This window comes from Cervus elaphus, chromosome 4, assembly GCF_910594005.1.
Source record: "Cervus elaphus chromosome 4, mCerEla1.1, whole genome shotgun sequence".
Taxonomy (NCBI): Eukaryota; Metazoa; Chordata; class Mammalia; order Artiodactyla; family Cervidae; genus Cervus; species Cervus elaphus.
In genome coordinates, this window is record NC_057818.1 from 49,304,748 (window position 1) to 49,332,417 (window position 27,670).

A 27,670-nucleotide genomic window follows, 5' to 3' on the forward strand; every position below is an offset into this window, starting at 1 on the left:
ACCATCTCATCCTCTGTCGTCCCCTTCTCCTCCCGCCTTCAATCTTTCCCAACATCAGGGTCTTTTCAAATGAGTCAGTTCTTCCCATCAGGTGGCCCATCCAGTTACATAGATAATTTTTCTGAGCTTCGGTTACCTCGTCTGAGAAATAGGGGTATCTACCTCCCAGGAATGTTTCAGGGCTGTGAGACAGAATCTGACTTATTTGCAAATTTGTTACTATTTGCTAATTCCCTGCATCCTCATGGCTTAGCACACCGCGTTAGACATCTGGACTAAATTACTTCTGGCTAGAAAAGGCCGATCAGAGGGGAGTTAAAACACACCCATATGACCCTCCGAAAATGTCGGCTCCACGCCCTACTTTAAGAAATCTCTGCCACACTCAATATGGCATCCTGAGGCACGTCATCGGGGACGAGCCTCGGAAGTCTCGCGTTAGGCGGGCGGGGCCAAGTGGTAGATTCTCGCGAGAGGGCACGTCAATCCTAGTTAGGCGTCGTGTGAACAGCAGCTGGTAGCGGAGGCTAAGGAGTCGCTAGAGCGGTGAGGGGGTGGGTTGGAGGCCGGGGTGGCAGGCCAGGGGGTTGCGGGGGGCCAGGGAGGCGTAGAGACTGTATTAGGAGCTCGGGAGGTATGGCAGGTGGCGTGGGGGGGAGGTTCTCTTTCGGGTTCACGGTTACTAGAACAAGGCTGCCGGAAGTGCGCTTAGGGGTTTTTCTTCTCCCTGGAAACCCTAGGGGAAACTGAGGCTCGGGGTGGGATTCCGAACTGGGGGTTGCTCTGAGGCCGCTGTCTTTCCCTGCGAGCAGAAGATGTCGGACAGCGAGGACAGCAACTTCTCCGAGGAGGAGGACAGCGAGCGCAGCAGTGACGGCGAGGAGGCCGAGGTCTGTGGCCGGGACGCTGGGGGAGACATGGGGCTTGGGGACAGGACCAGGGTAGAACGGCTCCTGTGGGAGCTTAGAGAAGATCAGGACGAGCTCTGGTCTCTGGGAACTTACAGGTTGTCCGGAGGGAGAGAGAGAGAAATAGGCAAGCCCAAGTCAAGCAGAAGCACAGATGCTGGAGGCCTTGGATATTCCAGATACAGTGAGATAGCAAGTGATGTTTTTGAAGGACTTGACACATAGTAAGAAATATTAGTTTTTATTTTTGGGTATGCTCAGTCTTTGGAGAAATATACTTTTAGTGTTTACTGCATGCTAGACACTATTCTTAACCCTTGGGCTAAACCAGTAAACAAAGCAGGTTTTTTTTAAAAAAATCTTTTCTTTGCTCTGGTGAAGGTAAACAAACATAGCTGATCAGTAAGTCATTTATTAAGCTAGAAGACACTGGAGAAATTTAGAGAAGAGAAGGGGACACGGGAGTCCTGGTTGAACTTTCAGTAGGACCATGGTGCATCTGAGAGGAGGGTGACATTTGGCGGTGATGGAGTGAGTCATGTCATATGCAGGAAGAGTGTTCCCATAAGGGGGAAGAGCAAAGTTGGGAGTGTGTCTCTGGTGGTCAGAAAGTAACGAGTCCAGTTTGCCTGTATCAGAGAGCAGCATAGCACTAACAGGAGCCAGATCATGTCAGATCTTGACGGCTGTGGTGAGGAATTTATCCTTAACTGAGTGAGATGAAGCCATGAGAAGTTTTTGAGCAAAGGAAGCACATGATCTAGTATTTTGAAAAGATCACTGTGGCTTTGGGTCTGTTGAATGTCAGTATTTAGGAACCAAATACAGACATTTCCTGGGACATATCTGATTGTAGATATTCTTTTATTCTGCTATTAGCCTCTTATTTATTTTTGATTTCTTCATTTGTTGAACAAATGAATATTTGAGCACCTTCTGCTCTGTTCCAGAGACTTCCTAGGTGTTAGAGAGAGTGGAGCAAGGCAAATTTCTGCTTTCACAGAGTTTACATTTAGTAGGCAATGATTACAGACTAACAAAGAGATGACACTGTGATTACAGAAATGCCAGTTTATTGTTAAAGTTAGTTGCAACACTTGTAAAAAATTTTATGTAAAAATCAGGTGAGGCCCACAGCAGCCCTTTGCTCAAAAAGTGGCATACCACCCCCCTCCCCTTTTTTCACTGTACATGGCATATAGGATCTTAGTTCCCTGCCCACAGATCAAACCTGTGCCCCCTGCAGTGGAAGCTCAAAGTCTTAACCACTGGACCATCAGGGAAACCCTGACACTCACCTTTAAAACTGGGAATTTCTCTAGTTCCCAGAGTATATTAATTGCCATTTGTCATTATGCAGATTTGAGAAAAGGAAGATTTCATAACCTGGGTTCTGGAAAACATCAGATAGATGGAGAGTGCCATAGGCTTCCCTTGAACTGCCTCATTTACTTATGTTTCCTGCTTGCCCACTTGCAGGCATTTGATTGTCAAGCCTTGTCATGCTCTTTGAGGAGTCCTTTAGCTTGCCAGAATAGGAATGGGGCAAATGGGAAGATGACAAGAAAGGCCTTTCCTTTAAGCTGTCTCACTGGGTCCTTGGTCCTCTGACTCATGGCTTCAAGACACTGAGCTTGTGGTTAAAGCCTTGTGGTAATGAGACCAGGATCCCCAGTTCCTTTGCCTGGCTGTGGTAGTGTGGTTTGTACTGTGCAAGTCTCACTTCCCTAACACTACATCAGGCTTTTTTTTTTTTTTTTCCACATCAGTCTTTTAACTCACCCGCTGGCCCACCTGCTCTCACCAGGAAAGGCAGGAGGGCAGTGTGAGGGCTTTCCTCACCTCCAGAGATAGGTCTGACTGGGCTTTATAGTTTTATTTTAGTTGTGCTGGGTTTTCGTTGTGGCACAGGCTTTCCCTAGCTGTGGCTCGTGGGGGCTTCTCTTGTTGCAGAGTGTGGACTCTAGTTGTGGCACATAGGGTCCGGTGCACGCAGGCTCAGGAGTTCGCTGCACTTGGGCTCAGTTGCTCCCTGGCATATGGCATCTCGGTTCCCTGACCAGGATCAAACCTTCATGCCCTGCTTTGTGAGGCTGATTCTTTTCTTTTCTTTCTTTTTTTTTTTTTTGAGGCTGATTCTTAACCACTGGACCACCAGGGAAATTCCCTGGCTCGGCTTTTTAGACAGCCAAGTGTTGACGTGGTCCTTAAAGAACTGTCTCCTGTGAATAGACAGGTGTGTGCATGCTAAGTCTCTTCAGTCATGTCCGACTCTGCGACCCCATGGACTGTGTGTAGCCCACCAGGCTCCTCTGTCCTTCTCCAGGCAAGAATCCTGGAGAGGGTAGCCATGCCCTCCTCCAGGGAATCTTCCCGACCCAGGGATCAAACCCAGGTCTCCTGCATTGCAGGCAGATTTTTTACCATCTGAACCATCAGGGAAGCCCTAGATAGACAGGTAGATAAGGCAAATAATGAGCCACCATTGAGGCAGTTATCTGGTTTATTATTCAGCCTAGTTCCATTACCAGGGATTAAACCAGTAACCCTTGCAGTGGAGGCAGAGTCTTAACCAGGGAAGTCCCTGAGTGACCTTCTTATTCATCCATTCAGCAAGTGTTCCTGGAGTTCCTGTTATGTTAGGATCACAGTCTCCCTCATGAGCTCTGTGTTGAGGTCGAGATAGTTTATAAGCCGATGGTTCACTCCAGGGCATGCTGAGGATGGACTGTGTCAGAGCATGTTCAAGCCCTGAGGTAACAGAGATAATAGTGAGAACTGTCTCCTCAGAGAATGGGGAGCCAGGTTTGGAAAGAAGACTGCTGGAACTGACCCTGGGCGATGATGCAGAGTTCCTGGAAATCAGGCTGTGGTCCTGATTTGAGTTAAAATAAGGGATATTATGGGCTAGTCACAATTCTGTTTTGAGCAAATGCAATTGACCCTTGAACACAATGGGTTTGAATTGCTTGGGTCCAATTATATGTGGATTTTTTTTTCAATAATATATTATACCCCAGGTCCAAGATGGGTTAAATCCTGAGATTTATAATGGTGGATACTGAGAAACCCTGTATTTGGAGGGCTGCCAATAAGTAATGTGTGTATTTTTGACTGCATAGAGGGTCAAAGTCCCTAACTCCCATGTTATCTGAGGGGCAGCTGTATTTTTAAAATCGTCTTCTGTTCCCAGCCCTGGGTTGAGTGGTGTTGAGGACCTAGGAGTGTCTGAGCTGTCTTGGGCCTTTCACTCAGGGAGCTAGCTCATGTGGTCAGGGCTGTGATGGTGGAAGCCCAGAGGATTGTGAGCCTAGAGAATGTGCCTGACTCTCCCTGGTGGGGAGAGGGCAAGCATCACTTCCTGAAAGAGTATTTTGATAGCGGTATGAGCGAGAGGCAGAGGAAGATGGCTTTTTATGCCGAGGATGGATGGTGGACAGTGCTAGGAGAGCACGCTGTGAGAGGTTCGGTGGGTTTGGACCTAGCACTTAGGAGGGCGGCCTGGGGAGGTGGCACGAGAGGGAGAGGCAGCGGGCACACGTGCACTTCCACACCGGGCTGCTGGGGAGCTGGTTCTTTGCCTGAGGCAGTGGGGAGCCCTGGCTCTTTTCAGCAAGGGACTAGATGATCAGATTCATGTTTTAGATCATAGTTTCCCAAGACTGTAGGATGCTTCCCAGGTGGGAAGTAATGAGAAGTGCTTTTAGGTGGAATAAAAATAAGACCTGAAACCACAATGAATCATTTAGTAAGACAGTTAGTCCTTTTTATTTGCACATCTTATCTTTTAATTGGGTCATGGAAAGTAAGTTTCACTTTAGTGCTACTGTGTCTTGAACACCTTTCTGAAATTTGCTAGTCTCTGTGTTTGGCAGGGAGAACAGGCTTTAGGCTTAGCCTGCAGGAGGCAACAGTATCATGTTGGAACTTAGTTAACATTGTTTTCCTTTTAACTTTATGGTTACTTTCTATTTATAACAAGTGAAGTGAAAGTTGCTCAGTCCTGTCTACTCTTTGCGACCCCATGGATAGTCCATGGAATTCTCTAGGTCAGAATATTGGAGTCAGTAGCCATTTCTTTTCTCCAGGGGATCTTCCCTACCCACGGGTCAAACCCAGGTCTCCCACATTACAGGCGGATTCTTTACCAGCTAAGCGACTGGGGAGCCCTATTTATAACAAGCTAACCTTTAGAGTCTTAAGTTCTGAAATGTTTAAAAGCGAAAGAAGTGCCTCTTCAGTAGAATTTCCAGTGAATTTAAAGAAAAATACCAAATTGGTTGTTCTGATGTGGAGATGGCGAGAAGTCATGAAGTTAATGAGGGAAAGGTTAATGTTTGAGGATACTGTTTGGTATGAATCATTTCCTTTTGTGATTTGTGTGAAAAGAGGGATTGGAGGTCACGAGACAGGAAAGGAGGCTGGGGCAAAGATTCAACTTTAGAGGGCAGTGTTCTGGCCTAGGCTAGGGGACTCTGGGGATGGAGAAGGGACAGACTGAAGAGATAATGTTCAGAAAGTAGAAAGATCAAGAGTTTGGTGCCTAGCGGGAGCTAGAAGAGGCTAGCATGGGTCTAGGGAAAGACCCTGAGGCCAGTTCGTGACATGGTGAATGTGAAGGGCTCAGAGGACATCGGGGGAAGGTATCCAGGAGGCTGTTGGCACATGAGGGTGTCTAGTTCTGGGAGAAAGTTGGGGACTGGAGACAGATGGGGTTGTCATCTACAGAGACAGGAAGTGAGATCATGGAAGATAAAAGGGCCAGAAAGAGAGAGTGCATAGAGGGAGAAGGAAAGTGGGCCTTTGGGGGAACCCTGGTGGCTGACGCCAGCATTTGAGGGGTGAGCCCAGTAAGGGGAGCCTGCAGAGGAGCAGGCGGAGAGGTTGGAGAAAAACCAGGAGAGCGATGCGACAGACACCAAGGTAGAGCATCTCCTTAGGGGGAGAAGTCAGCGGGCTGAGAAGTCTTACGGATGAGGACCAGAGACGCCACAGAATTAGCTATGGAAGGTGATCGATGCCCTTGGCAAGCAGTGTAGACTGGAAACAGATGTGGGAGTCATTCCACAGAGATGTCACCACAGCCAAGGGAGTGGATGAGATGGCCTGGGGGAGTCATAGTGTAGAGAAAGACAGGAACCAAGGATCAAGCCTAAAGGAGAGAGAGTGTTCCAAGGCTCGGCAGAGGCTAGCAAGGAGGTCTAGGGGAGGGGGAGCCCGGGTCGGCTCCCAGATACTGGTTGGGTGGATGGTGGTGCCGTCACTGAGATAGGATGGCTACCAGGGAGGCCCGACCAGGGTGGAAAGGTGTGTTCATAGAGCAGAGGGGCCGGTGATCGGCCAGGTAGAGCTGAGGTCAGATTTAGGGATGGAGAGCACGGTGTCTGGATTTGCGGGGGTTCAGAACACTGGTTCCAACCCTCCCTGACCCTGCAGGTAGAGGAGGAGCGGCGGAGTGCAGCGGGCAGTGAGAAGGAGGAAGAGCCCGAGGAGGAAGAGGAGGAGGAAGAGGAGGAAGAGTATGATGAGGAAGAGGAGGAGGAAGATGACGACCGGCCCCCCAAGAAACCCCGCCACGGCGGCTTCATCCTCGATGAGGCTGGTATGTGACAGGGCCGGCGAGTGCTGAGCAGACGCTGGACTTCCACCTTCGGTTCTGTCTCTCCAGTGTACTAGACCTGTTGAACTTTTTCTTTCGGTAAATGTCAGACACGCAGCGGTAGGACCGTATGTGGTGCCCTGTGCGCCTCCAGTAGTGAGCAGCTCAATGCCGCACTGGTTTTGTGTATTCCTCCTCACTCCCACCCACTACCAGAAGATGCTGAAGCAAATCTCAAATACATAGTTTTACCTCCAAATATTCCTCTGAATAACCTGTAAAATAGATGCTTTTAAAACACAGAATTAAAATACCATTGTCATGTTTTTAAAAACTAACAATATGTCTTGCTAGTCCTGAAAAGCTCAGGTGACCTAGAAGTAGGCAGCTAGACAGGGCAGTGGAGGCAGACAGATCTTGGCCTGGCTCTGCTGTTTTCCCCAGGGGCCCTGGGCAAGTGGCTGCCTGTCTCTCTCAGCCTCTTTCCTCTTCTGTACAGGGCAGCGGGCAGGTCCGCCTACTTCAGCAGGGATTTTTTCAGGGATTTGGGGGATCAAGCATGTAAAGCACATCAAGTTGGTGGCAACCCAGAATGTAATGGCCAGCCTGCAGTATGCCCTCAGAAAACAGGGTGGTTATTTATTCATGTTACGTGGGCCCACATCATATCTAACTGTTCTGTAACTGCTTTTCTGTTCAACGATTGTGGAGGTGTATGTAATGTAGACAGCTTAGGTTAAATGAGGTTCAGTTAAATATAAGGAAAGTTTTCTGAACATTTGGCAGGTCCTCAATACATTTTGACTGTTAGTATCATCATCACAGAAATATGTTTTCTCTGATGGCTGTTTAGTGTTCCATTCTAAAATGTGCTTTGTGGAGCCAGTCTCTCGGTGGATGTTGAAGCTGTGTGTAATTCTCAGCAGTGTGAGCAGCATTGCCGTGAATAGCTCCATGTATATCTAAACACAGATATGCAAGTTATTATCTTGGCTAGGGGTTCTTAATCTTTTTTTGTGCTGTGGCCCCTTTTAGAGTCTGGTGAAGTCTATGGAAGTGTGAGTCCCTAACCCTTCTCAGAATCATGTTGTGAAATGCATTTAAAAAAACTACATAGGATTCCAAAGAAAACAATTATAGTGAAGTACGATATCTAAATATTAAAAGAACATTGTAATGTGGATTTCTTTGGTGAGCTAGTGGTTAAGACTCTGCACTTCCACTGCAGGGAGTGTAGGTTCAATCCCTAATTGGGGAAGTTCTGTATGCTGTGCAATGCAGCCAAAAAAAAGAACACTGTGATGTATGTGCTGCTTATTTTAACACATTGAAAAAGCAAGGTTTAATGGAGGATCTGTTAAGAATCTAATTTTGAAGTAGCAATGACTGTGAGTAATATTCTGAGGTATTTGTAGTTATACTATGCTATGAAAGTACCAGACTTCACTGCTTAACACTGCTGTGGTTTGTTGCCATTGTTCATGATAGATGTAAATACTTAGAGATTAGTGAAAATGAAGATGCAGTTTTTTCATCTAACATAGACCCTACAGATTTTCTACATGGTAAATCCCTAAGTCAAACTGCTGGACAAAGGGGATACATATTTTTTTAAAGCTTTTTGATACCTTTGGCCAAATATAAGCTCCCAGAAAGATCACACCACTTGATACTCCCACCATCTGTACAAGCGATGCTTGTCTCTGTGCTTGTTGCCTATGCCTAGGCAAAGGGGAGTGACTTGGAATGCCACCCTTCATTTTCTTGGGACCCTCTTACCGGGGAGGAAACCAGGGAACAGAAGGGCAGGAGATGCCCTGGGTATTCCTGGTTCTCCGAGAGCTTCAGGCCTTTTCTCAAAGGCTGAGGGGGAGGGAGTCCTTGCTTAGAGAAAAGGTCTTAGCACATGGGCTCAGATCAAGAGAGTGGATAACATGCCATCTGACACAGATGGTGGTCACTAGGGACACCCACTTAGTGGCGGTGGGAGTGTCACTGGGTACTGCAGTGGGAAAGCTATGTGGCAGTGCCCATTAACACTCACCATGCAGGGACCCTCAGAACCAGCAGTTCCCTCTGAGGAATTCACCCCCGGGTACGTAAAGATAAGAGAACAGATGCTTGCTGCAGTCTGGTGAGCAGCTGCAAATGTTTGGTGACTTGAGTGTGCACTGATGATTAGGGCCTGGTACAGTGAACTCCGGGCTTCCCTGGTGGTTCAGCAGTAAAGAATTCACCTGCAATGCAGGAGCCGCGAGTTCGATCCCTGGGTCAGGAAGATCCTCTGGAGAAGGAAAGGGCAGTCCACTCCAGTATTCTTGCCTGGGAAATCCCATGGACAGAGGAGCAGGATACAGTTTATGGGGTTGCAAAAGAATCCGACATGAAAAAAAAAAAAAAAGAATCCGACATGACTTAGCAATTAAACAGCAACAGCATGATGAACTACAGGGCCGATAATCAGGTAGCATTCGAGGCATGTGCTGCTGTGGAAGAGCTCCAAGCTAGTCTTATTGCTTAAAGAAAGGGTGAGACAGAAATGGGTTAAAAAATTGTGTGGAGGGAAAATAGTTGTGGGGGGGTTTATAGGCATTTCTTATGTGTGGCCAGATTATCTCTAGACTAGAAGCTGGTCACACAGTTGCATCTGGGAAAGGGGACTGAAAGGGCTTAGAAATGGGAGGGAGACTCACTGAACACTTACATCTTCTGTACACTTCAGGATTTTTTGTCATGTTAAGTTTTTAGTGTAGTGTTTGATACATGCAAAAGAATATATGTAACTAGCGAAGAGGTTAAGTGCATGGACCCTGGAGCCAGATTGCTTCTCAGGTACCAGTTTAGCGCCTTTGGACAAGTTAGATGACCTCTTTGTGTCTTGGATCCCTTACTGTGAAATTAGAAGGACAGTGGTACCTCCCTTAGGGTGGCCAGGAAGATTCAGTGAGTAATCTGGCAAATACTCAGAGGAGGGGCAGGGCACTTGGTACCCTCACATTAAGTGTTGGCTGTTAGAAATGTAAGAGAATAGTAATAAAACCAACAAACCATGAACCTTGTCTTTAAAAAAAAGAAAAAAAAACTATGTACCAGTCTTCCTTTAATAGTTAGGAGGGAACTTTTTTGCTTGCTTATTTGGATCTTGTTTTTAAAATGGATCTGTGGGTGGTGGGAGGGAGGGATGACTTTTAGAGTCAGGTGGAACCACAGGTGCAACTGACCCTGGGGCTTAAAGCAGCTCTGAGGCCTTGGGCAGGACCCTCGCTTGTCCGAGCCTCAGTGTCCTGATCTGGAAGCTGGGAGTCTGTAGTACCTGTTGTCCGGAGGAGATGTCTTCTGGGAGCTGGTGTTACGAGGTCACCTTTGCCCTGGCTGCACCCCTGACCACTCGGCATTCCCGTTTCAGATGTGGATGATGAGTATGAGGATGAGGACCAGTGGGAGGATGGAGCAGAGGACATCCTGGAGAAAGGTGAGGGGGGCCCCACCTCTGGGAGACCACCGGGGGTGTGGCCGAGAGGGTCTTGAGAGCCCACCCCCAACCCCCTGCACTATCCTACCCCACACCCTCCTCACCTTGCTTCTTTCTGTCGTTGCCAGAGAGACCAGCTCTGTACCTTTTTCCTTTTAGGCCCATGAGTTGGGGGGTTGGGGGCTGTGGGGAGAGGACTCTGGGATCCCAGGGCCCCAGTGAATCCCTTCTGGGGGTTGTGTGGCGGGGGGCAGGCTGTATCCCAAGATACCCCCCACTTCTTGGGCCAGTGCCACCCCTTCCCTGTTATTTTCCGTTCTGTGCGCCTCATACATTTCGGCTTCTCCCCCAACCACCTGGTGCCTGGCCTTTACTTTTGATTTTCAACCTTCTTGTGTCCCTCCCTTCCCCTCTCCCCAACCCATTGGTTGATTTCGCTGCTATAATTTGGCTCATACTTTGTCTGCCCTCGCCCACCACCACCACCACCACCACCACCACCACCACCACCTCCTCCTCTTCCTCCAAGTAGAAGAGATTGAAGGTAAGAGTTTGAAAAGTGTGATTCCCCACCCTTCTCCCATATCCTGACATCTCCTCCTTCCTGCCCGTGACACCCTCCCTCACCCCTGACCCTGTCCAGCCCTGGGGGCTCTGCCTCATGCAGGGTCCACAGGCAGGGGCTTCTGGGGCCAGATCTGGCCTGGGAAAGTATGTGTGTGTTTATGTGTGCGTGTGTGTGTGAGTGTTGTGGGCTGCAGGGGTGAAGGGCTGGGTGAGTGGCGTGGGACGGAGTTCAGGGTGTGCTTAGACAGTGGTTGTGAGTGGCTATAAACAACTGGGTGTCCCCAACTCCTGGGCCCCACCCCCAATGGTCACCGAGAGCAGGATGCTGGTGGGCCAGAACAGGGGCTGGGGGTGGGGCTATCCTCAGTGAGGTGTCTCCTGCCCCAGGACCCAACTCTGACCCCCAATCCCCCACCGCTTTCTCCAGGCCCCCTTTCTTCATCTCCCCTTACTCACCCTGTCTGCCCATTTCTTTGCAGCCTCCAACATCGACAATGTTGTCCTGGATGAAGACCGGTCTGGGGCTCGCCGCCTGCAAAACCTCTGGAGGTGAGCTGAGATGGGAAAGGGTGAGACCGGCTTCCATGGGGAGATCTGGGGGCAGGTCAGCCCACCCATCTCTCCTCAACCTTCCATTCTCATTTGCTTTCTCTCACATACCCCAGGGACCAGCGAGAAGAAGAACTGGGCGAGTATTACATGAAGAAATACGCCAAGTCATCTGTGGGAGAGACGTAAGGGCGTGTGCTGGGCTGGGGTGGGGCTGGGAGCATGTGGTCTCTTAGAAGGGTCTGGGTCTGTCAAACCCCTTCCTGCCTGACTGCCCCTTTCTCTCCAGGGTGTATGGAGGGTCTGATGAGCTCTCGGATGACATCACCCAGCAGCAGCTGCTCCCAGGAGTCAAGTAAGAGGGTGGACAGGAGGGCTTAGGTGGGAATTTTTATGGGGTGATGTTCCAACATGGCTCACTCCCTGAAGTGAATCAGGTCACAGAGTTGCACAGACGGAGTGGTGGCTGGTGGGGAAAGAAGGGAATGGCAAGTAGGCGCTTTTCTCTCTCCTTCCTTCTGCCTATGGATGGCAGGATGGAGAAGGGAGAGGGTGTGGAGGGAGAGGAAGAGGGGTGGGTGTGGTGACTTGTATGTTTCCCATGAGGAGATAGTTTTACTAAAGGGCTTCTTTTTCCTCTCCTGTCAGGGATCCCAATCTGTGGACTGTCAAATGTAAGGTGTGTGCCCTGGCCTCACGGCTTGAGGGAGGCAGAGGATTGGAGAAGCGGCCTTGTCAGGGGAACTCACCTTCTGTCCTTCCCGAGTCTCCTTGACCTGTCAGTCTCTTGGTCCTTCTTTCTCTGCCTCTACGTCCTTCTCTCTCCTTCCCCCACCCTCTTCATCCCCTCCCCTCTCCCTCACTTAGTGAGGTTTTCTTGCTGTCTATGCCTCTTGCCCTCTAACCCCTCCATTTCTCTTGTTCTTCTCTCTTTCCTGGTTTGTTTTTGTGTTTTTTTTTTACCACACCGTGTAGTTTGTGCAGTCTTAGTTCAACCAGGGATTGAACCCAGGCCCCTGGCAGTGAGAGCACTGAGTCCTTTCTAACCACTGGACAGCCAGGAAAATTCCTGCTCTCTTACTTTATCTTTTGCCCGATGACACTGTCTTTCTTTATTTTTCTAATTGAGGTGTAATTGACTTAGGATATTATGTAAATTTCAGGTGTACAACATAGTGATTTGCAGTTTTTAAAGATACTGCTTTCATACTTATTATAAAAATTGGCTGTGTCCCTTGTGCTGTGCAGTATATCCTTATAGCTTTATTTTATTTTATACATAGTAGTTTGTAGCTCTTAATCCCATACCCCTATCCTGCCCGCCCTGAGTCTGTCTTCCTTACTGCTCTCTCCTGCCCACTTTTCTGTGTCCTGTTCTCCATCTTGTCATTTCTCTTAAGCCTGCCTTTATTCTTCCAGATTGGGGAGGAACGGGCCACAGCCATTTCCTTGATGCGCAAGTTCATTGCCTACCAGTTCACAGACACGGTAAGTCGGATAGGCAGGCAGCCTCAGTGTGAGAGACGGGTAGAGCCCAGAGTGAGAGACAGAGCAGGTTCAGGGGTACCAGGTGCCCCGGCTGAGCAGCACTGCCTGTTAAGGGAGCTGCTTCAGCTGGAAAACGACCCCTGTCTGGGTTGAAGGGTTCTTTTGTGCCTGTCGAGGTGCTGTCTTCATTCTCTCTGCATTTCTGGCAGAGTTCCCTGCACCCCTATGAAAGGCAGCCATCTAGCTTCCTGAGCCTTTTCTGCCTGAGAGTGAGTTCTTCCTGTTCACCCACCCTGGTGGGCAGCTGTCACCCTCTTACTGTTTGGTTGAGAGCCCTAGCAGAGGGCAGTGTGGCTAAGTGCATCACAGAACAGGCCTGTCAGGAGAATTCCTTCCCTTTTTCAGTGTTACCAGAGTCCATTGAGCCCCTCCTCTGGGCTGGTCCCAGCATTCAGAGATGCCGAGGGTGCAGCAATGACCATGCCAGAGCTGGTCCCTGCCCCTTCAGGGCCCACTTACATGCAGCACACAAAATGTGAAGTAATGCCGACTGCATGCAGGGCAGCAGATGCTGCAGGAACGGCACAGATCTGTCTTTAGACTGTTGAGTTTTGAACCCCTGCCCCTGCAGCTTCCTCAGTCTATGACCTTGATCAAGCCGCTTCCCCTCTCTGCGCCCCTTGTTTGCACCTCAGCACCTTTAGAATTAAGTTATCTTTGAACACGTCCAACTGTAAGCCAGGGCTTGTTCTACAGCTTGTGTTCGGTACTTGTAATTGTTTTCAGAGGCATAATTGTTAGTTTTGGAACCAAGTCGTGCTGACTGGTAACTTTCTCACTGAATGTAATTTGTGTTAGACTGAGTGCATTGCTTTTACCTGCGAGCAGTGGGTTGTGTCAGTGGGACTAGTGGACAGTTGCAGGATGTGCAGATCGTGATTTGAAATGTGCTCAGAGTTCTGCTTTGTGCCCTGGGCAAGATTCTAGTAACCCCATTTGAGATAGGACTGAAGTGGTACATGTATATCATAAAAGCCAAAATCTCTCCATACCCGAGTCACGTTTTCCAGAAGTAATTATTGTTGATCTGTGTGCCTTGGCTTCATAGGTGGCTCAGTGGTAAAGAATCCACTTGCCAATGCAGGAGCCACAGGAGATGTGGGTTCAATCTCTGGGTTGGGAAGATCCCCTGGAGGAGGAAATGCAACCCACTCCAGTATTCTCGAGGGCAAAATCCCATGGACAGAGGAGCCTAGCGGGCCAGAGTCCATGGGGGGGACATGACTGAGGGACTGAGCAGACGATCTTGTGTGTCTTTCCAGCCCGTCTTCTCTGCATCCTGAAAAATGTGCTGTGTGCTAAGTCACTTCAGTCCTGTCTGACTCTTTGTGACCCCATGGACTGTAGCCCGCCAGGCTCCTCTGTCCATGGGATTCTCCAGGCAAGAATACTGGAGTGGGTTACCATGCCCTCATCCAGGGGATCTTCCTGACCCAGGGATTGAACCCAAGTCTGTTAAGTCTCCTGCATTGGCAGGTGTATTCTTTACCGCTAGCAGCACCTGGGAAGCCCCATTTTGGGTATGTGTATTGTCAAAACCAGGAAAACATAGAATAAAAACTTGAATTTCTATATTTAAATGAATATTAAAATATCTAATACCTAATAGGTATTTTAAAAAATAAAATAGTATTATATACGTATCATTCTGCAGAGAGCTTTTCTCAGCACCATGATCATCTTTCCATGCCCAGGAAATGTAAAGTTGTTTCCATTTTTCACTATTAGGAATAATACTGAAACAATCTAGTGCTTTTTTAAAAATTGAAATGCAGTTCACATACCATATGAAAATATATTGCTGGATTTAATGTTCTGTTTCATTGAAGGTTTTTGCATCTATGTTTATAAGGGATTTAGTCTGTAGTTTTCTTATGTTGTCTTTCTTATGGTTTTGGTGTCAGAGTAATAATGGATTCATAGGACTGGTTGGGAATGTCCCCCTCCTATTTTTTTGGAAGCTTTTGTGAAGGAGTGGTGTTAATTTTTAGATGTTTGGTAAATTTCACCAGTGAAGGCATCTAATCCTGGGCTTTGGATGAGTGGGTGGGTGTGCGTGTGTGTTTTTTGATTATTAGTTCAAAATCGTTACCTTGTATAGGTCTGTTAAGATTTTCTATTTCTTTTTGAGTCAGTTGTAGTAGTTTATGTTTTTCTACAAAAAAGAAATGTTCATTTCATTTAGGTTATCTAATTTATTGGCAGGCAGCTATTCATAGTATGCCTTAAAATTCTCTAGGTTTGGTTGGTAGTAATGTCCTTTCTTTCATTCCTGATTTTGGTAATTTGAGTTTTTTCTCTTTTTTCCCTTGGTCAGTCTGGCTAAAGATTGGTCAAATTTGTTGATCTTTTCAAGCAACCACCTTCAGTGGTCTTCCCTATTTTTCTAACCTCTGTTTCACTTATTTCCAGTCTGATCTTTATTGTTTCTTTCTTCTGCTTGCTTTGGGATTAATTTCCTCTTTCTTTTCTATTTTCTTAAGGTGGAAATTTAGGTTATTGATTTGAAAAAATTTTTAAGCTGGTGTTGACAGGTGTAAATTAACCTCTAAGCACCTTTTTTCTCTACGATAATAACTGCAGTGAACATCCTTGTGATGGGGTCGTTGCACAGCATGTTTCTGTGGGATAAATCCCTGGAAGAGAGCTTGCTGAGCTGGCAGTCTTGTCTCACTGTGCCCGCCAACTTGGCCCTCCAGCCCCTGCAGATCAAGTCGGTGGTGGCACCAGAGCATGTGAAGGGTTACATCTACGTGGAGGCCTACAAGCAGACCCACGTGAAGCAGGCCATCGAGGGTGTGGGCAACCTGCGGCTCGGCTACTGGAACCAGCAGATGGTGCCCATCAAGGAGATGACAGATGTGCTCAAAGTGGTGAAGGAGGTGGCCAACCTGAAACCCAAATCCTGGGTCCGCCTCAAGCGGGGCATCTACAAGGATGACATTGCTCAGGTGCCTGGGGCTGGGCTGGGGCAGCTGAGGAGGCCAGGGCTCTCTGTTGTATCCTCCCTTCCGTTTGCTTTATCCTTTCCAGCCCCCTGATTAGTCAGAGAGCAGAACCCCACTCAGGTTAGGTGAAGCAGTCTGGACTTTGTTGCGAACACATAGGAAATGGAGGACCATTTTCTGTGGGTGTTGGATGAGTGTTAGGTAATGATCTGAAGATGGTGAGGAAGTGAGCCATGTGAAGTTCTCAGGGAAGAGGTGTGGCAGAGAGCAGCATGTGAGCCAGCACCATCCCTGGGTGAAGCGGAGTGAGCGAGGGTGAGAGTAGCAGGAGGTGAGCTCAGGGAGACAGTGGGGCCTGTGGCCCATCCAAGAACTTTGCCTTTCACTGGAGTAAGATGGGAGGCTCCAAGGGAAGCCTGATTCTCAAGCAGGGGCACCCCCAGGGGACCTTTCACACAGAATGGAGACATTTCTAGTGGTTTTAACTGGGAAGTGAGTTGATTCTAACATCCAGTGGATAGAAGTCAGGGATGCTGCCAACATCTGACAAGGCCTGGGACAGTCCCCCACAACAAAGGATCACCTGGCTAAGGAAACCCTGCAATAGACAGGATTGGGCCACAGGAGCAGGGAGACCAGTGAGGATGCTGCTGTCCGGGGTGCAGGTGACGGTGGACAGGACCGAGGTCGCAGTAGTAGAGGGGGGAGGAGAGGTCAGAATTGTTGAAGGCAGAGCTGACAGGTTTGCTTCCAGGTTGGGTGTGGGTGTAACAGAAAGATGGGAGTGAAGGATGCCTCCCACTTTGTGTGCCTGAGCCGAAGGAAGAATGGAGGGGACCTGTGGGGAGAGGAGCAGGTTTGGAGGCAATCAGGAGGTTAGCTGCAGTTATGCTTGGTTTGGCGGGCCTTTTAGACATCCAGGTGGAGTTGTCTCGTCGTCAGTGGGTACTTAATTTCAGGCTGGCGGGAAGACAGGCTGGAGAATGAATCTGGAGGAGTTGTCAGCAGTTTCATTTCCTCTCATCATGCTCTGTCCCTGGCCTTTCCTGGCATCTCCTCGCCCTCCCTGTGTCTGGAGTTGGGGAGGGAAGTCTGGGGCCCTGCTGACCTCCTGACTGGACTTCTCAGGTGGATTACGTGGAACCCAGTCAAAACACCATCTCCCTGAAGATGATCCCACGCATCGACTACGACCGCATTAAGGCCCGCATGAGCTTGGTACTGTGGGGATGTGCTGCTGGGGGCGGGGAGGGAGTGCTTGACCTCTGCTGGTGGCCCCAGCCCTCATCCCTCACCTTGCGATCCATGTCTCTTTTCCTACACAGAAAGACTGGTTTGCCAAAAGGAAGAAGTTTAAGCGGCCCCCACAGAGGCTGTTTGATGCAGAAAAGATCAGGTGAGTGCCCTTGGGCTGGGCTGGGTGCCCAGATCTGTGGTGTAGGTTGTCCCTTTGCAGGTTCTCCTGTAGAGCTGGACTCCCAGAGCTGTCGAGGGTTTAGTTTGTGAGTGGTTAGCTTGGCAGTGTAGCCTTAGCCAAATTTAACATACCTGTGCCTCAGAGTTTCCTCTGCTGCAAAGATCAGTAAGAGTAACCCCTGCTTCCTAGGATTGCACTGAGACTCAGAAGAATTAATATGTGTGTGTGCCCAAAATAGCACTTGGTACCTAGTCAGTGTGATGAATGGTATCACGTGAAATGAGATTTATCGACACATCAGGCCTTATAGTCTCTTTCCCTGATCTCCTAATGCCTGGACACCTCAGATGGGGCTGCAGAGCCCCTTCTGCTCAGGACATCTCTGTCCCCCCCTCCCCGCCTGAGCTGAGTGGACCTCTGGAGCACCCCAGGGTTTTCATTGTCCCAGGGCTGCTGGGGGCTCCAGCGCGGAGGGCAGGCAGGGAGGAGATGGAGAAATAAAAGCAGCCAGTGACACTTGCTCTCTGGTCCTGCTCTGGAACACATTGTGAGCGTGAGCAGCCAGTTTTTCATTCTGATAAAGGCTGGATTGTAGAATGAGCCTTTTGATCTGCCAGGCTGGGCTAATGCCTCCAGGCCAGGCCAGATTAATACTTCACATGCCTGAATTGGACTCATTTACAGCACTGGTCTGCCCCCAACTGGAAATCCCCTTATTGAGAACAAACCAGAGTGACCCTTCCCTGCCCTGCAGCTGTTGGTCTGACGCAGTACCCAGACCTGCCCAGCTGAGCACACTCGACCCCCTCTCCCCAGATGCACCCAGTGCGTAAGAAGGTGATTGGCAGGAGGAATCCAACCTGCTCCACACACTCCCCTTTTTGAGAAGGGGACAGGCTTTCCCTCCCCACTCTAGCAGCATGAGGCAGGATCTGAGGGTCCCCCTGCTTGACCCCACGTGCAGGCCAGTAGAGTTAAAGCACAGGCTTGGGAGTCCTAACCCCTGCATTTGAACCTTGACTCTTAGACTCATAGGCTTGGCCACCTTGGCCATATCGTGTACCCTCTCTGAGCCTCATTCTCTCACTGCCCTGCAAAATGAAGGTCATATTACTGATGTCATGGGCTTTGGAGAGGAGTCAGTGAGGTCACGTGTATGTGAATGTTAACTGTTAGCACAATCTGATACTTTGTCTAGCTCGTACTCACCAAGGGTGCCAGGCACTATTGTCGGTTAAATAGTGAATGAAAGATGCTGAGTCCCTGCCCTTCTGGAGCTGCCATTCTAGGGAGATGTATCAAACAGGAGCTCATCAGAGGGTGTTAATGAGTTTTTATTAAAAATAAAGCAGGGAAGGGGGCAGCAGAGTGCAGAGGGGTGGGAGCTGTGTACCCTTCCATTGAGGCAGGGCCTTCGGGCTTTGCGAGAGGTCACTCCCACCCAAAGTGGGTGTTTGGGATGGGATGGCTCAGGCATCCCGTATCCTCCTCCCGCTTTGCCAGCAGAGGAGACTGAGGCCCAGCAAGCCTCCTAACACCCTCTTCTCTCTCCCACAAAATCCCAGATCCCTGGGGGGTGACGTTGCCTCCGACGGTGACTTCCTCATCTTCGAGGGGAACCGTTACAGCCGGAAGGGCTTTCTGTTCAAGAGCTTTGCCATGTCTGCTGTGGTAAGGGTCCCAGAGGGAGTCATGCTAAGGGTGGTGGTGAGCATGGAGGCCCAGCTTTCTCCCTTCTGCAGTCCAGGCCCCAGAGCAGTGGGTTATCTGGGTTTGTCCCAGGTAATCCTCAAAGGAGTATCCCCAGGAGAATAACCTCACCAGCTTTCCAGCCCATTAAGCTGGGCTGTGCCACTGACCTTCATCTGCTTCCTTCTCTTCCTCTTGTTTTGGGGCTCAGATCACAGAGGGTGTGAAGCCCACACTCTCTGAGCTGGAGAAGTTTGAGGACCAGCCAGAGGGCATCGACCTGGAGGTGGTGACTGAAAGCACAGGTATGAGGTCACAGTTGGTAACCCAGTCCAAGGAGAGGGCGGCCCACGGTGAGCAGCCCCCAGGTTAGCCTTGTGTCTGCCCCCACAGGGAAGGAGCGGGAGCACAACTTCCAGCCCGGGGACAACGTGGAGGTGTGCGAGGGCGAGCTCATCAACCTGCAGGGCAAGATCCTCAGCGTGGACGGCAACAAGATCACCATCATGCCCAAGCACGAGGACCTCAAGGTGGGGCCATGCCACCCGTGTGTACGTGCTGGGTTGAGAGCATGATGAAACCATGGAATATTCTTGAGGTCACTGGTTTTAGTTTGCTTGGGGGTGGGTGCGTCTGACACTTGTCCAGTGTGTGTCTAGGGTGAGGCTGTCTCCAGGTGGGTCTGAGGAGGTCTCTGTAGCCTAGTGTCATATGTCTTGGGGATGGCCCAGGCTTAAGGCTTGTCCAGGCTGATATCCTGGGTCTCTGGGGCAGGCTGAGGGTGGTCCCAGTGGCCTGAGATGGTCTCCGGTTGGGGCCGTGAGCCTGGCGTGGGTTGTGGCCTGGACTTTCTGGGAATATGGAGTGGAGTCTGATGGTCTGTGGTGACCTCCTTAACCTGCTCGCTGTCCTCACCCCCATCCCCAGGACATGCTGGAGTTCCCAGCCCAGGAACTTCGCAAGTACTTCAAGATGGGGGACCACGTGAAGGTGATCGCTGGTCGGTTTGAGGGCGACACAGGCCTCATCGTGCGGGTGGAGGAGAACTTCGTCATCCTCTTCTCTGACCTCACCATGCACGAGGTAGCTGGTGGGGGACCGGGAGCCGGGTGGATGTGCACGGAGGAGACCTAGGCCAACGAGCCGCGTGGACCCTGCTTCACCCACTCCCATCTCCTACAGCTGAAGGTGCTCCCCCGGGACCTGCAGCTCTGCTCAGAGACGGCATCAGGTGTGGATGTCGGGGGCCAGCACGAATGGGGGGAGCTGGTGCAGCTGGACCCCCAGACCGTGGGCGTCATCGTGCGACTGGAGCGGGAGACCTTCCAGGTGTGTGTGCTGCACGCAGGGGCCTCCTCTCCCTCCGGCTCTTCATCCTGGGAGGTGGCGGAGCAAGGTGGCTGAGAACCCAGACTGCTCCAGGTGCAGACCCAGCTCTGTCATGCAGGGCCCGCTGTGTGACATCGGTCGGGCAAATGCACGTCAGGTACCCTCGCTGTGCCTCAGTGTCACGCTTTGTGAAGAGGCGGTAACAGCGGCACATGCTGCGTTAGTGTGACCGAACCCCTGCAGTCAGATGTGTGCCTGGGCACTGGGTGCTGGCTAAGGGCTGGGCACTGCCGGTGTCTGCCTCCCCTCACTGAAGGTGTGGCAGCCAGAGTATAAACGCTGAGGACCCTGGACTCTGGATTCACGTCTCAGCTCTTTTACGTTCTGCTTTGTGACCCTGAGCTACTGATTTGCTCTCTCTGGGCCTGAGATTTCCCCTCTAAAATGGGAGCTGTGACAGCACCCATCTCAGGGAGCTTTTGAGGCCTCAGTGGAGTCTTGTGTGAAGAGTTTAGCACCCATCTGGCACAGAGTGATGGATAGACATTAACTATTATGTTAATGTTTGTTCGTCTGCTCATCTCAGGTCCCTGATGCTCAGTCAGAATGGAGTCTCCTTCTAGAGGGTGTTTTGGAATGATGGGGGACATTTTTGGTTGACCCGGTGCCCAGGGGGTGGTTCCTAACATCGCCTGCCCCAGAGTCAGGAAGTCTAGACATCCTGCAGCGCTTGGGACAGTCTCCTATAGGAAGAACCATCCCACTGCGGGGAAGCCCTGCCCCACATGACCCCTCTCCACTCTCAGCCGCTCGGTATCCCCTCCCCTCCCTCTGTAGGTGCTGAACATGTATGGGAAGGTGGTGACTGTCAGGCACCAGGCTGTGACCCGGAAGAAAGACAACCGCTTTGCCGTGGCCCTGGACTCAGAACAGAATAATATCCACGTGAAGGACATCGTTAAGGTCATTGACGGCCCCCACTCGGTGAGTATAAGCTTTGTCCATCTGTTACAACTGAGAGATTTGGGATGGGGCATGGCCACGAGCTGACTGTCCTTCCCCTGTCCAGGGCCGGGAAGGCGAGATTCGCCATCTCTTCCGCAGCTTCGCCTTCCTGCACTGCAAGAAACTGGTGGAGAACGGCGGCATGTTTGTCTGCAAGACCCGCCACCTGGTGCTCGCAGGGGGCTCAAAGGTGAGGCGGGCATAGTGGTACCTTGTCTACTGGCTACCTGGCTCAGTCCTCTGGGCTCCCCTGGCCTCAGGAGTGACACAAATGGGCTTGTGGAGGGTTAGGAGGGCAGATGTCAGTGTCAGGTCCTTGGCAAATTGTGAAAAAAACGGTTTTGAGATTCTGATCTATTTACCAAACCATTTATTCATTCAGTTTTATTGAGCACCTGTTGGGTGTCTGACACTGGGGTTGCGGCAGTGAACAATACAAAAAAAACTCTCCTAGCGCTGCTACTCTGGAGATGAACAGATAAATAAATACATGCATAGTACAACTTGGGCTGATGGTGAAGAAAAATAAACCAGGATAAGGAGATAGAGAGTATGGGGGTTGCTGCTTTAGAGAGGACGTTAAGGACAGACTCACCTCCTTGAGGAGGTGGCATTTGAGCCAGAGACCTGAAGGAAGGGTCGGGGTGCCCCGTGAATGTCTCGGGACAGCACAGTTCCTGAGGTGGGATTTGTAAGAAGTTGTGCAGAACTAGGTATTCGAAAGGAAATCAGACGTGGGGTCTGGGGAGCTGGGACCAGGAGATGGTTTTCTCAGGGCCCTGCAGATGGAATGCTGAATCCCCATGGCTTACAGTTTGTATGTCACTAGGGGTTTAAATCCCTGACCACCACATGGTATTCCCACTCCTTGCCTCTTGATTGACAGGCCCACAGTGGCGTAGGGGTGGCAATTTTCCTAAAGGGAAATTGAGGCATTGTGACCAGGAAGGGGGGATGGCTGCTGGGCAGGTTCAGACAGCAGATGTGGAATGTGTGGGGCCTGGGAACCTGTCAGTCGGGCCCTGGCTGCCGGTTCACTTCTTGTCCCTCCCCCTAGCCTCGAGATGTGACCAACTTCACAGTAGGAGGCTTCGCCCCTATGAGCCCCCGGATCAGCAGCCCTATGCACCCCAGTGCTGGAGGTGAGGGGGGATCTAGGGTGTGGATGTGTCTGGGGGGTGGAGGAGGGAGGTTGTTCAGCCTGCACTCACTATCTGCTCTGGGCTGGCCTGCACATGGTGAGACTCACAGCCCAGGGGAGACCCGACCCCCAACCCTCCACCAGCAGTGACAGCCCAGGGTGGTCAGGGCTGTGAAGGGAAAGCCCAGGGCTCTGGTGGGGGACCCCCAGAGGAGACTCCTAACCCAGAGGTTGGGGGGAGTCAGGCGAAGAGGGGGCTGGAAGGGACCCTGGCTATGGGCACAGCATGTGGGGGGTGGACTGGGGACTAGTGACATTCTGCCTTCCCAGGTCAGCGCGGTGGCTTTGGCAGCCCAGGTGGCGGCAGTGGTGGCATGAGCAGGGGCCGAGGGCGGAGAGACAACGAGCTCATCGGCCAGACTGTGCGCATCTCCCAGGGGCCCTACAAAGGTGACCTGCGGGGCCATGTGGAGGCCCGGGGAGGGGTGTGGGGAGGAGAGCCCGCCCGCTGACTTCCTGCCTCCCCACCAGGCTACATTGGTGTGGTAAAGGATGCCACGGAGTCCACTGCCCGCGTGGAGCTGCACTCCACCTGCCAGACCATCTCAGTGGACCGCCAGCGCCTCACCACCGTGTACGGGCCAAGGCAGGGCTGGGAGGAAGGCTGTGGGGCGGTGCGAGGGCCCTGCTCACCCCACTTGTTCTCTGTGTCTACAGGGGCTCACGGCGCCCAGGCGGCATGGCCTCGACCTATGGGCGGACACCCATGTATGGCTCCCAGACGCCCATGTACGGCTCTGGCTCCCGCACGCCCATGTACGGCTCTCAGACGCCCCTCCAGGATGGTGAGCGCTCCAGCAGACAGGGATGAGGGGCGATGTGGAGGGGTCTGGAGACAGGACAGAACTGATGGACACACCTCTCTCCCGTTCCAGGCAGCCGCACCCCGCATTACGGCTCTCAGACGCCCCTGCATGACGGCAGCCGCACTCCTGCCCAGAGTGGGGCCTGGGATCCAAACAACCCCAACACACCATCACGGTGAGCTGGGGCTGGGGGCCGGGTTCCCTGAGTGTGTGCCCGTCTGTGTGCCCGTGTGCATGAGTGGTTCCATTGGGTGTCTGCGGAATGGTCAGGTCTGTGTGACCTACCCTGAGTCCTCTGCTCCCAGCCCCAGGCATGTCATATGAAGGAGGGTAGGCCTTGCTGGAGCTGGGGGCAAAGTAATTTCCCCAGCTCCCATCAGAGTAGTGAGCTGGGATTAAGACCTGGGCCTGAAAACAGTGTGTGACCGTCGTCATGTGGCTGGTTGCGTGACGTTGGACGGGCAACCTCATCTGTTTCCCAAGTCTGCTCACCTGTGAAACGGAGGCCTCTGGATGGGGCTTTTTGTGAGGGTGAAGTTGCCTTGGTTTTGCCTGGTGTTCGGTGCTGTCCTGGAGACATTTGCTACATTGTTGTGATCACCATAGTCATTCTCAACAGACCTCTCTCCCCAACAGGGCTGAGGAAGAATATGAGTATGCCTTTGATGATGAGCCTACCCCATCCCCACAGGCCTACGGGGGCACCCCCAACCCCCAAACACCTGGCTACCCAGACCCCTCGTCCCCGCAGGTCAACCCACAGTACAACCCACAGACTCCAGGGACACCAGCCATGTGAGTCCATTGGGGCTAGCCCTTATCAGCTGCTGCCAAAACCTTCCCACTGCCAAAGCTTCCTCACTGCCATCACCTCCTTCTCTCCTTCTAATATTTATTTATTTGGTGCATTGGGTCTGCGTTGCATCCTGTGGGATCTTTCATTGCAGCATGTGAGCTAGTTGTCGCCTGTGGGATCTAGTTCCCTGACCAGGGATCGAACCCAGGCCCCCTGCATTGCAAGGCGGATTCTTAACCACTGGACCACCAGGGAAGTCCCTTCTCTCACCTTCTAATGCCCCCAACTAATACCCGCTTCGCTCCTTGTCTCTGCAGGTACAACACAGACCAGTTCTCCCCCTATGCGGCCCCCTCCCCGCAAGGCTCCTACCAGCCCAGCCCCAGCCCTCAGAGCTACCACCAGGTGGCGCCAAGTCCAGCAGGCTACCAGAATACCCACTCCCCAGCCAGCTACCACCCCACACCCTCGCCAATGGCATATCAGGTACTGGTCAACTTACACGTTCTTGAGTGTGGTGGGCTAAGATGGGCCTTGGGCCTATAGGGACACCCAAGCCAAATGACCTGTTCCCAGCAACCGCATCCCCTTTTCCCTACAGGCCAGTCCCAGCCCGAGCCCCGTGGGCTACAGTCCGATGACACCTGGAGCTCCTTCCCCTGGTGGCTACAACCCGCACACGCCGGGCTCAGGCATTGAACAGAACTCCAGCGACTGGGTGACCACTGACATCCAGGTGAAGGTGCGGGACACCTACCTGGATACACAGGTGGTGGGGCAGACGGGAGTCATCCGCAGTGTCACGGTAAGTAAGGCCCCAGCTGGCGGGTGGGCAGGCGTCCTCTCCTTTGGGGTCCCCAGTCTCTTGGTTACTGGTTTGTTCTGGTTTTCATTGTTGTTTGTTTTTCTTACTGTCTATCCACACCTTCTAGTAGCTGTTTATAGCTCGAGATGTAGAAGTGGAAAGGTTTGGCATGCAAAATTTCACAAGGCAGGGAGTTCTGCCTTTTATGCTCATGGCCCCCATCAGCCTGGGAGATCTAGTGACTGGCACCCAGGAGTATGGTTATTTTTTGACATACTTTTTTATCAGTTCAGTAACAAGAACTGAGTGCTCCTCTGTACTAGGCTTTGGCTTAGCACCAGACCCCAATAACCCATGGGCGCCCCCTGCTTCAGCTTTGCCAACCCTCCATTCTTCCTAGTCACTGAATTCTCTTCAGCCTAAGGGCCTTTGCTCATTACTTTCCTTTGTCTAGAACTCTCTTCCCTCCATTCTTTGTCTAGTTAACTCCTACTCATCCTTCAGAGCAACACCTGGGCTGTCCCAGGTCTGTCTCTTGCAGGTCCGTGTAATTCTTTTTCATGTTATCTACCTGCTGCCTAGAAGCTTAGTTTACCCATATGTGATTCTTTGATTGCCAGGTCTGTATTTTCTTCCTAAGTAGCCCCCGTTTCTCGATGAGGGACTGGCACTTTGTTGGCCTTTCAGTAAATATTAATTGAATTAATTAAACACTAGAGATGAAGACAGCTCCAGCCCTATCCTCACAGATCTCACATTCCAGTGGAAGAGATAGACATGTCCCCAGACAGCCTGAATGGCCAGAGCTGGGATATGGGAAGCACAGAGTGAAATGGGAGCTATGTGAACCCTGGGGAGGCACCTTACCCAACGTTATAAGTGTTCAAGGAACGCTGCAGGGAGAAGGTTACGTCTGTGTCGAGACCTGAAGAATGAATAGGAGAAAACCAAGGGAAATGGCCAGGGAGCGGGTTGAGGGTGCTCTAGCTAGAGGGCATGTGCAGAAGCCTGGAGGGGAGGGAAAACCTGGCACATGTGGGTAATTGAAGTCTATTCATTGTGGCTAGAACTTAAAGAGTCAAGGGGGAAGGTGAGTCATGAGGCCAGAGGAAAGGCTGGAGCAGGTTATATGCCAGCCTGGAGAACTTGGATTGTGTCCTGAGGACACTGGTGGGTGGGCATCTCAGCAGGGATGGAATCAGATGTGTGGTTGGGAATTAACTCACTTGCTGCTGTGTCATAGTCGGATCAGGTGTGGTCAGACTGGATCAGGGGCTGGGAGCCCAGGGGGAGGTCAGGTTGCACTACTGGGCTGTGGGAAGGAGGGAGGTGGGAGAGAGCCTGATTTAGCCTCAGGAGCCTAAATGGACAGGCCAGGGACCTTGGGGCCATCCTTGAGACAGAGGCCCAGGAGGAGGAGCAAGTGTCAGGGAGAAGCTGAGGCCAGCGTGGGACACGAGTGAAGGGCCTGAGCAGCAGTCTCCCTTTTGCCCTAAGTTAGCTTCATGCAGATGCTTTTCTTGCTGGTCTGATCACCCTGCCCCCCCCATCCCCTCTGCACCACAGACCCCAGGCCTTGGGACCAGGCCGAGCCTTCCCCTTCCCTGCCTCTGTGTCACCTTGGGAAGTGACTTCTTAGAATGAGTCCTGATCCTGTGTCCCTTGAGGGCAGGGAAGTATCGGTCCTGTGTTGGGCGCTGGCCAGGCTGACCAGGCTCTCCCCACCCCCAGGGAGGCATGTGTTCTGTGTACCTGAAGGACAGTGAGAAGGTCGTCAGCATCTCTAGTGAGCACCTGGAGCCCATCACCCCCACCAAGAACAACAAGGTAAGGGAGGGCAAGGCGACGTGGAGGCATGGGGCTGCTGCCATGGCCCCTGACCCTGTGTATTGTCCCCCTCCAGGTGAAGGTGATCCTGGGTGAGGATCGGGAAGCCACAGGTGTCCTGCTGAGCATCGATGGCGAGGATGGCATTGTCCGCATGGACCTTGACGAACAGCTCAAGATCCTCAACCTCCGCTTCCTGGGGAAGCTCCTGGAGGCCTAAAAGCAGGCAGGGTGGACTTTGGCAGATAATCTGGCAGATGGAGAGCATCCCTCTTTCCATCCCTGGCCCTTGGCTCTGACTCGGGATCCAGGGCCAGGAGCAGGGCTAGCCTGGTGGTTCAGGATTTCTTTTATTTTCCTTTCTGCGTTCCTATCTCCCTCCCTGATATTCATGGGAATCAGAGTAGAGTCTGGGGGAGGGTCCCCACCTTCTTATTCCCCACCTTCTCCAGCTTGCTTTTGTGTTACGGTCTTTCAATAAAAAACTGTTTGGTCAAAAGGCCTGTCTGTTTGTGTGCTGGTTTGTAAGTGGGGTCACTTGCAGACCCCACTTAATACCTTGCTGTGGGGTCTTCAGCAGATAATGGTCCTACTTAAGCCTCATGTTACTCAATGGACATGAGTTTGAGTAAACTCCAGGAGTTGGTGATGGACAGGGAGGCCTGGCGTGCTGCAGTCCATGGGGTCGCAAAGAGTCGGACACAACTGAGCGACTGAACTCAACTCAGCTAGGAAATGATACTCCCTGCCCCAGAGACTATTGCATGTATGAGAAGACACTGGACAGAGATTTTAGAACAGAGACTGCCATGTGATTGACAAAGTTACATCTAACTCATGCTTGAGTTAAGTAAAAATCAGTCAGTATCCCTCTGCGAGGAGATCAAACCAGTCAATTGGAAGAACGGAATGCTAAAACTGAAGCTCCAATACTTTTGCCACCTGATGCGAACAGGCGACTCAATAGAAAAGACCCTGATGCTGACAAAGATTGAGAAGGGGACGACAGGACAAGATGGTTGGATGCCATCACTGACTCAGTGGACATGAGTTTGAGCAAGCTCTGAGAGACGGTGAAGGACAGGGAAACCTGGCGTGCTGCAGTTCATGGAATCGCAGAGTCGGGACACAACTGAGTGGCGGAACAACAATCCCTCCACAAATCTAAATAGGAGGACGTATGGTGCAGGCTACAGCATCTGAT

General features: G+C 51.4%; 1 protein-coding gene across 3 annotated transcripts; it reads left to right on the forward strand.

Annotated features, from left to right (window-relative positions):
* Positions 1–453: 453 nt before the first annotated feature.
* On the forward strand, positions 454–26,965 carry SUPT5H (SPT5 homolog, DSIF elongation factor subunit). Of its 3 annotated transcripts, none has more exons than XM_043899140.1 (30): positions 454–546; positions 741–890; positions 6,345–6,510; positions 9,914–9,979; positions 10,512–10,523; positions 11,026–11,095; positions 11,212–11,280; positions 11,385–11,450; positions 11,744–11,774; positions 12,515–12,583; positions 15,343–15,594; positions 16,720–16,809; positions 16,917–16,987; positions 18,574–18,679; positions 18,909–19,002; positions 19,091–19,227; positions 19,625–19,780; positions 19,880–20,026; positions 20,864–21,010; positions 21,096–21,221; positions 22,089–22,173; positions 22,503–22,622; positions 22,704–22,806; positions 22,890–23,017; positions 23,108–23,213; positions 23,675–23,833; positions 24,152–24,320; positions 24,436–24,639; positions 26,371–26,466; positions 26,543–26,965. In XM_043899140.1, exons 2-30 carry the CDS (start codon positions 816–818, stop codon positions 26,684–26,686), a joined length of 3,264 nt encoding a protein of 1,087 aa, XP_043755075.1. In that variant the 5' UTR covers positions 454–546; positions 741–815; the 3' UTR covers positions 26,687–26,965. The 3 variants fall into 3 exon arrangements, with proteins under 3 accessions (XP_043755075.1, XP_043755074.1, XP_043755076.1); XM_043899139.1 differs by having other exon boundaries at positions 468–546; positions 813–890; XM_043899141.1 differs by having other exon boundaries at positions 481–554; positions 813–890.
* The last annotated feature ends 705 nt before the right edge of the window (positions 26,966–27,670 follow it).

Bases quoted from the DNA above. Each gene is read 5' to 3' on its own strand.
- SUPT5H (XM_043899140.1), top strand. From the start codon at position 816: ATGTCGGACAGCGAGGACAGCAACTTCTCCGAGGAGGAGGACAGCGAG. The intron at 11,096-11,211 runs GTGAGCTGAGAT...CACATACCCCAG, and splicing joins CGCCTGCAAAACCTCTGGAG to GGACCAGCGAGAAGAAGAAC. The intron at 23,214-23,674 runs GTGAGCTGGGGC...TCTCCCCAACAG, and splicing joins AACCCCAACACACCATCACG to GGCTGAGGAAGAATATGAGT.